Here is a 10,429-nt window from a genome sequence, read left to right as displayed (position 1 = left end):
GTTAAAAAAAAGAAGCTATTTTTATTTATTTTTTTAATTACCTCGGAAACGAGTCAAAAGCATTTGCGCGTCTTTCGATGTTTATAGTTAGACAAAGATAATATGTCGTGTATACTGTATAAAATGTGGAGGACAAAAACGATACATTAAATGTAAGATACATCAACTTAACGCATTCGTTTGTCTTTGCGAACGTCATCTCGCACAGCTTCCTGTACATATCGGTGCTGCAGAACTGACGTCACGCTGTGGGAGGAAAAAAAAGCACGCAAACAGCAGCTGGTCATTCTTCGACGACCTACGCTAGGAGGCTTTTAACGCTGCTTCGTTGTTCGCTAATTAAAAAGGTGAGGAATTATGCATGACGAATTTTACGCTTAATATTTATTATATTCGCTGCAGGGACTGCATACAAAAATTATGTAATACTTAATCTTTATGTCCTTTGAGCGCTAGCTTGGTAGCTAATTCAAACAAGCGGCTTGTGTTTCCAGTTGTTCAATATTACGAAAATCTTTTCGCAATGTAAATCAGTGAGATAACGCAGTAGGTCATCGGATGTCGGATGGCTTGTAACCAAGTTAAAGCTTACATTTTCACCATTTAGAAAAAAATACACCATTCGACCTAGATTCTAGAAAAGTGGATGTACATTGTAACGCTTTTGTTTATTTATTTAAGGTCATATACCTCCTTACTCTTTAAAACTTACTATATTAATTTTGCATCTGTCTGTAGAAAGGTAAGATTTCGCCTTTTCAGTACAATACTTTTTTTCTGCCTTCCAAATCCAGGACATTTTCACTGGCACAAATTATAATATCTGATAATGCAGATTTTGTATTGTATGGTGGCGCAATTTGTCTCAAAGAGTTTTAGGTTTGTAGTTAAATTATCTTGTAGGTTTAACGATGCAAGGTCTTCTGAACAGCTCGTCGGCCATTTCGGAATGGGGAACCGCCCAGTGGAGGTGCATTGCTACAGTTTGGCATGGCTGAAGTCCCGCATTGATATAGACATAATGACCGTTCATGATTGATACGTTATATCCACGTAAGGGTTCCGAATGTGTACATATTCAAACGGAAACTATATGTATATTTTGTGGATAATTCTAAAACCAAATAATGAAAAAAATACGGCGCCGTTGACCGTTTTTTCCTTGAGCTCCTAAAGATGCAATTCATGGTAATGACCACTAGGGGTGCTCATTGCTCCGCCAGAATGTCAAATTCCTAACATCCATCTCCTTGTGACGTTGAAGGTCAAGGGTCACCTGTCAAGCTGTTTACCTGAAGTAATTTTTGCTTCTAAATATATAAGTACAGTACATACACTCGTACTAGTCCTGATGCATACTGATTTCATCCTTTAAAAAATATACATATTTGGTCTATTAGTCTGTTTTTATATCAACTCAACTTTATTTGAAGAGCACATTGACAACAAATGCAGTTTGCTGTTTTCCAGCAACCACTCATCCTCAGACTCAGCCTCATCAATATTTTGAAGCAGACGCAATGCCTCCTCTATTGTGTAACTTTTTTATAGACAATGGTGACCAGCAGATTTTCTCAAAGATCAATGCGATGGAAAGGCAGTGCCGTCCCAGTGGTGCGATTGATTTAATTAAAATGAATTTGAGCCGTCAAATTGACGGTCGCCGTTGTTGAAGGCATACTGACTCATAAATGTTTTTATATTTATTTGTACAATAAAAATGCAGCATGGTAATTTTATGCACACACACACACACGGGAAAAGTCATAAGGGCAGGATGATCGTTAATCAATGTAAACAGACTAATACCATTTCAAAGTTTGAGAATCGTCAACGTAACCATTTACGTTGACGATTCTTGAGAGAGTTTTCACGAGCTTCCCGATCAGTCTTTCCATCTTCCGATTGTAAACAGCCCTGCGATTGGACGTGTATGATGTCTTACTTGTTGTGATTGGTCGCCCCATCCAGGCCACGCCCCTTTCCGCTTTTTTCATCACTAGCCATTGCCATCCCTGCACTTGGCATTGTCTTGCGGAAATAATATAGTAAATAACATGCGCAAAGACATTGCTTGAATGGCAGCACATGTTTCTCCAAAAGCTGTATATACCTTTCAGCATTCATGGTGCCTTCACAGATGTGCAAGTGACCCATAATAATAATAATAATACATTTCCTTTGTATGCGCCTTTCACAACACTCAAGGACACTTTACAACCAAGAGTAAATAATAAAACCACAGATAAAATTATAAACAAAAGAAGATAAAGATTTAAGGTGGATATGCAAGTCTGAATATGTGGGTTTTGAGCTGGGTTTTGAATGTGGGAAGAGAGATTATGAATATTGGGTGGAAGTGAGTTCCAGAGTTTGGGGGCAGAGCCGCTGAAGGCTCTGCACCCCATTGTACTGAGACGGGTGGAGAGAGGATGAGGACCTGAGTGAGCGAGAGGGAATGGAAATTTGAAGAAGATCTGACAGATAGGGGGTCGGGGGGCAAGGTTATGGATGGCTTTGAATGTATACAGAAGTATTTTGAAATTAATTCTAAGTTTGACAGGGAGCCAGTGGAGCTGTTGGAGGATGGGGGTGATATGATGGAAGGAGGGGGTTCTCGTGATGATCCGGGCTGCTGAATTCTGAACAAGTTGAAGTTTATCGAGGAATTTGTGATGGACACCGAAGAGAAGTGAATTGCAGTAGTCGATACGGGAGGTGACGAGACTGTGAACAAGGATAGCAGTGGTGTGAGAAGTGAGTGAGGGACGGAGACGGTTGATATTACGAAGGTGGAAATGTGCGGACCGGGTAATGTTGTTGATGTGGGAGTGGAAGGATAGTGAGCTGTCGAGGATGACACCCAGGCTCTTCACCTGGGGGGAAGGAAATACAGTGAAATGATCAATTGTGAGGGAAAAACTGTCGGCTTTGTGTAGAGTAGATTTGGTACCGACGAGGAGGAGTTCTGTTTTATTGCTGTTTAGCTTGAGGAAATTATGGGTGAACCAAGACTTGATTTCTGAGAGACCGTGAGAGAGGGATGAGGGTAGGAGAGAGGCGTCGGGTTTGCTAGAGAGGTAGAGCTGGGTGTCATTCGCGAAGCAGTGAAAGTGTAAACCAAAATTGCAAAAAATATTGCCAAGGGGAAGAAGGTAGATGATGAAAAGGAGAGGACCCAGGATAGAACCCTGGGGCACACCAGAAGAGACGGGGAGGGATTGTGAGGTGAAAGAATTGAGTTGGATGAACTGAGAGCGGCCAGTGAGATAAGAGTGAAACCAATGTCGGGGGGTGTGGGTGATGCCTATGGTGGAGAGTCTGTTAAGGAGGATGGGGTGAGAGATGGTGTCGAAAGCCGCACTCAGGTCAAGGAGGATAAAGATGGAGATTAGGCCAGAGTCTGCTGCCATGAGAAGATCATTTGTGATTTAGCCTTCTGCGCTAACACAGCCCCATACTAGCACAGATGCTGGCTTTTGAACTTTGCTTCCATCACAGTCCCGATGGTTATTTTCCTCATTGGCCCAGAGGACAGAATGTTTACAAGTTCACAAAACACTTTGCATTTAAAATGAGCGGCATTTCTGGGTGTGTTGATAAATGGCTTTTATTTTGCATTGTAGAAATCTAAGTCCCACTTTGGGATGTAGCGCCAAACTGTATTACTGACAATGTTTTTCTGAAGTGTTCCTGAGCCCATGTGTTGATAGCCTTTGCACATTGATATCAGTTTTTGATGCAGTTCCAGCAGAGGGATCGAAGGTCACAGGCATTCAATCTTGGTTTTCGGCTTTGCCGCTTACATGCAGTGATTTCTCCAGATTCTCTGAACCTTTTGATATTATGGACCATGGATGATGAAATCCCTAAATTCGTTGTAATTGTACATTGAGGAACATCAAGTCAAGTCAAGTACAACTTTGTCAAATGTGCTGTATGTGCAACATACAGCACGGATGCAATTTCTTCCCTCTCAAGACAACATGCAACAAGAGGAGCCACCATTAAAATGGTCCATTTTTTCACGCAGTTGTTCACAAAGAGGTGAACCTGGTCCCATCTTTGCTTGTCAATGTAGGATGTTACAAACAGGTGTTTGAGGAGTATTCCTCAACTTTCTTAGTCTTTTTGGCCACCTGTCCCAGTTTTTTTTTGGAATGTGTTACAGCCATAAAATTCAAAGTTGGTAATTATTTACTAAAAACAATAAAGTGTAACTGTTTGAACTTTAAAATATAAATGTGTGAATGGTTAGTTGTCTCTGTGCCCTACAATTGCAGGGCACAGAGACAACTAACTGGCAACCCGTTCAGCGGGTACCTCACCTGCTGTTGGTTTGATATGTGTTATGTTGCGTGTCATTTGCATCGACTATTTAGGAAAACCTGAGATAAATATCAGTTGCATTATCATTTGGAATGTAAATGAACATTAGGGCCTAAAAATATATCCTTTTTGGATTTAAATCGCAATTACAGATAACGTAATCGCCAATGCTGTTCACCCACCCTCACCCAGAATCTGTATGTGTCAATTATATCACATATACATAGTCTCCCTCCTCTTCCATAAGGACATCGATGAGAAAGGGCATGCTACTCGGCTTCGAGCTGGCTTAGGAAAGTAATTAAAATGGCGCGTTGATGTGACAATGCACACTCGCCCATCCTCTCTGCTATGGCTGCTGCTCGCGGACTGAAATGCTTGGGGAATGGTAGGCGCTAAGCTCTGCACCAACACATGTCTATCATCAGATTTTACCTTGACCATGGAAAGCAAAGTCATCAAATTCCAACGACAGCCGAGCTTTAACATCTGAAATAGATTTGATGACTTTGCAAATTGTCAAACAAAAGCAGAAGAATGGATGTCTGTGGACATTGGGACAGATGAGTTTGGTCAGCAAGGGCACGGCTGCGAAACACAAGTCAACAAAGCCTATGCTGTTAACACAGTTACATACAGTGGATACAAAAACACAGCTATTTATAGAGCACAACTCTTATAAAATGCAGTACATAAGATGATTGTAATAATAATATTATTAATAATACATTCAATTTGAAAGCACCTTTCGAGACTCAAGGACATTGTACATCAATAAACAGAATTATGCAGAAGTAAGAAAATTAGATTCATAATAATAATAGCAGAAAAAGAATGAAAATGATGCATTGCCATGACAGTGAGTAGGCACTCTTAAATAGGCATATTTTGAGATTGGATTTGAGGGCAGTAAGCGAGAGTGAGTTGTGAAGGTCAGGTAGCAGAGTTCCAAAGCTTGGGAGCGGAGTGGCTGAAGGCTCTTCTCCCCCTCGTGTTGAGATAGACAGATGGAACACACAGGTGGATAGAGGAGTATCGACGGGCATGGACTGGAGTGATGATGTGGAGGAGGTCAGAATGGTATGGAGGGGCAAGGTTATGAATGACTTTGAAGGTAGGAAGTTGCATCTTAAATTGGATGCGGCATTTGACTGAGAGCCAGTGAAGTTGCTGAAAAAGAAGGGTGATGTGATGGGACGAGGGGCTTCTTGGGATGTCATGATTTCTGTGACATCATGTGTTGCCAATATCAGAGATTTATCCACTCACATGGCCTATGTTGGCATAATTGTTCCCATTCATAGTTATGCACTTTGTACACATACCCAAGAATTCAGAGTCCAAACAGTGACTATTAAGTTGATACCTGTTTCTTTATGAAATAGTCAGCCGAGGCTGTCATGCTCTCTAGCTCTGCTCTCAATAGCAGTGTGACAAGATTTCCTCCAAATTCTGTGTCTTGATTTGAATGGTCACTTCAACCTCAGTGCAACGCGGCAAGAATTTTGAAAATCTGACATAGGTTGCAGAGAATGTTTTTTTTTTTTTTTTACCGGTAATTGAATGCGGTGGCCTTTCTGGGGATATGTCTTTGTGAGGTATTGCCAATAATTGATGATTGAACTCAGACTGTATTAATCTGCATCGTGATGCATCTATCTAATAGTAGAAACTAATAGAGCCCCAGTGTCTAACTTTGTCATCATCTATGACCATACTTTCTTGCTAATCTTTGGCAGTGTTTTTCAAACTTGATTGAGCCAAGCCACCCATTTTACATCACCAACATTTTATGACACACCACAGGGCACACTGGTTAGGAATTAGTGATTGGCAGTATGAAGTCAAGATTTTGACTTCAAAATGGCGCCGCGAGAGCGGCTGCCTTTCCAGCAGCTTTGTTCATGACTTTGCTGCTGTGAATTGGGAATTTCTCCATTGCGAGACTAATAAAGGTTTTCTTATCTTTCTTATCTTATGTACAGTCAAAAACATGGTAGATGCACATACTAATCTTTGTCGTCCTCGTAGGAAAAAATGGAAACGACCGGAGTTAAAGTTCTGGAGACTGCCGAAGACATCCAAGAGCGCCGCCAGCAAGTGCTGGATCGCTACAGGCGCTTCAAGGACCTGTCTATTATGCGGCGTCAGAAGCTGGAAGACTCCTACCGCTTTCAGTTCTTCCGCCGTGATGCAGATGAGCTGGAGAAGTGGATCCAGGAGAAGTTGCAAATTGCCTCTGATGAGAACTACAAGGACCCCTCTAACCTGCAGGTGCGCATGTCTGTTGGTGGGCAGATATTTATTCCATCCATATCATACTTTGTTTTGAGGCAAGAATAAGGGAAGGCCAGGCAAGCTACCCCCACATTAGTCACCATTATTTGAGAGGTATTGTTGCTGGTGGTAATAGTTAAATATTTAGTTGTATTCATGCATTTTTCTTCAAAACTTTCCGCAGGGTAAGCTGCAAAAGCATCAAGCCTTTGAGGCTGAAGTTCAAGCCAATGCTGGGGCTATAATCAGACTGAACGAGACTGGAAACCTGATGATCAACGAAGGCCATTTTGCATCCGAGACCATTAGAGTAAGACCTGATGATGCAATGGCTCTTATCTGTTGTGCACATGCCCTGTGTCCACGAAGGGTTGGACAAGTGCACTTAGAGTGTGTGCGTGTGCGTGTGTGTGTGTGTGTGAGAGCGAGAGAGAGTATGCTGGGGGTGGGAGGGTTGAAATCAAACTGATTCATTCAGTTTTGTTTTTTTATGTGTTCATTTAATACTTTAATCTTACTCAGTCCTACACGCCTTACCGGACACAACAGAGACCAATATTTTCAAGTATTAATATGGCTGAGTATCTACTGGTAGGTGATGAATTGACGTGAATACAGAATTTCTTTTGAATGCTGTGGATCTTTTATCTTTCGGCCATATTTGGTGCAAATGCTGGTAAAGCGTTTCAAATGAACTAAATCTGCCGTTGCTATTTTATGCAGTTTTCTTTGCTAACCTTCAGTATTTCAATCATCTCTCTTAACACCTGACTAGTCTCGACTTGAGGAGCTACGGCGCCTCTGGGATCTTCTGCTGCTGCGAACCAAGGAGAAGGGAATGCATCTCCTGCAGGCCCAAAAACTTGTCCAATACATCCGTGAGTGTGAAGACACCTTGGGCTGGATCAGTGATAAGGTAGGATTTTAATGAAAGTGTCATTTTCAGTAGTGGCATAGAATGTGATTGAGTGATAGAGTCCAGCAGCCATATTGTTTAATTTTGTTTCTTGCAGTTGAATTCTGTTTTAATAAAAGGGAAACTCTTGTCCTTGTAAGAACTGCTTGTTGTCGTCGTACTTCAGAATAGCAGGCAAACAGGGTTGAAGCAGTTGGTTTTAGTCAGATGATGCACACTTTGCTTTTTGGTGCTCTGCTGAGCGAACCTCTCAACCAAACGTCCTTATATCTGGACAGTTTTTCTTGTTGACATTCATTTATTAAATGAAAGGTAATTTCATGTGAAATGTGATTTTTACCTTTAAGGGTGTTTTTTTGTGGGTTTTTTTTGGTATTCATTGTTATCTTTTTAAAGGTAGCAGAACACAAGAGGAATTTCCATTTCTTTGCTCCACAGGAGGCTATAGCGACATCAGAGGAGCTCGGCCAGGACCTTGAGCATGTGGAGCTTCTGCAGAAGAAGTTTGAGGAATTTCAGACAGACTTGGCAGCACACGAGGAACGAGTGAATGAAGTGAACCAGCTGGCGGCCAAGCTGAAACAAGAAGACCATCCTGAGGTTGAGCTGATTGTTTCCAAGCAGGATGAGGTGAATGCTGCCTGGCAGCGACTGAAGGGCCTGGCCCAGCAAAGACAAGGGAAACTGTTTGGCGCTGCTGAGGTGCAACGTTTTAACAGGTAAACAGTCATTATGTAGATTTATGTTGAAACGCTGATTCTCTTGAACTTTCTGATTGTGAACCTGCTTATTTATTATTTTAATAGGGATGTCGATGAAACCATCAGCTGGATTAAAGAGAAGGAGCAACTTATGGCCTCTGATGACTTTGGACGTGATTTGGCAAGTGTGCAGGCTCTCCTGCGTAAACATGAGGGTCTAGAGAGAGACTTGGCTGCTCTGGAAGATAAGGCAAGGATATTTACAATACAATAGGTCAGACAAATGTTAGTTTTGTGACTTATTTCCCATTCTTGTTGTTGTTGATTTCCAGGTCAACACACTAGGTGGTGATGCGGAGCATCTGCAGCAAACACATTCCCAAAATGCCTCCCAGATCCACCTCAAGAAAGATGAACTCATCACAAACTGGGAGCGCATTCGCAGTCTGGCTGCTGAGCGTCATGCCCGTCTGAATGACGCTAACCGGTATAATACCAGGGCATTGCTGAAATGAGTTATATACAAAGTCATTCTCACTATGGAAATCCTGTGACTAAGCATTCACGGAGATATTGCGTAGAAAGGCCTCTCTACACACCAATCCAACAAATCTGGCAGTCGGGAAGTCAATTTATGCCTTCTGGTTGGTGTAGGATGCACCGTTTTAAGTCAGGGTTAATTTGATTGAATTCAGTCAGGTCTTCGTGACAAATGATCACTGATTGGCCGTTAGCTTGTGAATCACTGCATGAGAAATCAAGATGGCGCCGACACGTGAGGCAGCCTCGGTTACGCGCTCCCTAGTATTATCTATCCATCACGGTTTGGTCTGGGGCCGCCACAAAAAAGGACAAAATCCAACTTCAACGGGCAGTTAGAACGGCGGAAAAAGTCATTGGCACCGTCCTACCCACTCTTGAGGACTTGCACACTGCAAGAACCAAGACAAGGTTCTTGCACAGAAAATCCTACTGGACCCCCGCACCCTGCCCACCACCTTTTCCAGCTACAGCACTCCCCTGAGGCAGGCGCTACCGATCCATGCGCACCAAATCCAGCAGACACTTAAACGGCTTCTACCCTCCAGCCATTAACTCCCTAAACAGTAACCCAAATCTACCTGTACAGTGGCTCTTTGCAATTTTGCACAACCCTGTGGAACAACATCCCGCTATAGTTATTGTAGCTCCAGCTCTGTACTCACTTGAACCACTGTCACTGATCTATATTCCACAGCACCAGACACTTTAAAGCACTCAAGGACATCTACATAATTCCACACTTGTATGACAAAAACTGCTCTTGGTCACTTTAAAATGGTTCAATGATTTTCTGCACCAACTGTACAACTGTTATAGTATTTTATTCTACCACTGATCACTTTAGCTCTGCTTGATACTTTGCACATTGTCTCACAGTTGTCACCGGGTGGTACCACCGCACTACGGTTCACTTACATTACGCAATGTCCTTCCATACTTATTTGTCATGTCCTTGTTTATGATGATACTAGTGCAGCGTGTTCTACCGGGGACAAATTCCTTGTGTGTTCTACATACTTGGCCAATAAAGATGATTCTGATTCTGAGACAAGCTGAAGTAAGGAACGCAAACAAACTGCAGAGAAGAAATTTAAAAAGGCACATTTTGTACTGTATTTGCATCTCGTAAGAAAATAAAGATTGCAACCTTAATCACTATCATCTGAAAATGTGAGATGATAATCTGATGATAGCAACTGAGAATATAAAAGATGTGGCATCAAATTTATCCATCTTCTTTATCTCTAGGTTGCAGCGTTTCACTGCAGACTTCAGAGATCTTACAAGCTGGGTAACCGAGATGAAGGCCCTGATTAATGCTGATGAACTTGCTAATGATGTGGCTGGGGCTGAGGCCCTGCTAGACCGCCATCAGGAGCATAAAGTAAAAACTCCTTCTCATACATTTCTTTTCAAATATGATCATGCTTTCTGTTAACTTGTAACATTAAATTTCAATGTGTGCTGATGTAATTTCCTCTTTTCACAGGGAGAGATTGATGCCCATGAGGATAGTTTCAGAGCCACTGATGAAGCTGGTCAGACTTTGCTTAATACCGGACATTATGCCTTTGAGGAAGTCAAGGAAAAGGTAGGATTGATGCAAAGTAAGCTGTTATTTACATGCATAGGTTTATCATTGTCACTGGTATGTCGCACAGAA

The 10,429-nt window shown here is 42.0% G+C and overlaps 1 protein-coding gene across 4 annotated transcripts in view; it reads left to right on the top strand.

The window, feature by feature from the left end:
- Positions 1-221: 221 nt before the first annotated feature.
- Positions 222-10,429, top strand: part of sptan1 (spectrin alpha, non-erythrocytic 1) — a 65,687-nt gene continuing 55,479 nt past the window's right edge. For all 4 annotated transcript variants that reach the window (XM_086135174.1, XM_086135173.1, XM_086135172.1 and 1 more), the window contains exons 1-9: positions 222-347; positions 6,361-6,603; positions 6,791-6,916; positions 7,382-7,522; positions 7,961-8,241; positions 8,329-8,473; positions 8,556-8,710; positions 10,015-10,150; positions 10,256-10,357. In XM_086135174.1, the coding sequence (XP_085991300.1) occupies positions 6,367-6,603; positions 6,791-6,916; positions 7,382-7,522; positions 7,961-8,241; positions 8,329-8,473; positions 8,556-8,710; positions 10,015-10,150; positions 10,256-10,357 (1,323 nt within the window). In that variant the 5' untranslated portion in view covers positions 222-347; positions 6,361-6,366. The remainder of the gene's footprint in view (positions 348-6,360; positions 6,604-6,790; positions 6,917-7,381; positions 7,523-7,960; positions 8,242-8,328; positions 8,474-8,555; positions 8,711-10,014; positions 10,151-10,255; positions 10,358-10,429) is intronic.

This window comes from Hippocampus guttulatus, chromosome 17, assembly GCF_054856545.1.
Source record: "Hippocampus guttulatus isolate MCC_2025c chromosome 17, RoL_Hgut_1.0, whole genome shotgun sequence".
NCBI classification, from domain to species: Eukaryota; Metazoa; Chordata; class Actinopteri; order Syngnathiformes; family Syngnathidae; genus Hippocampus; species Hippocampus guttulatus.
The sequence above is the reverse complement of the archived record's forward strand: the minus strand, read 5'-3'. Positions and strand labels throughout refer to the sequence as shown.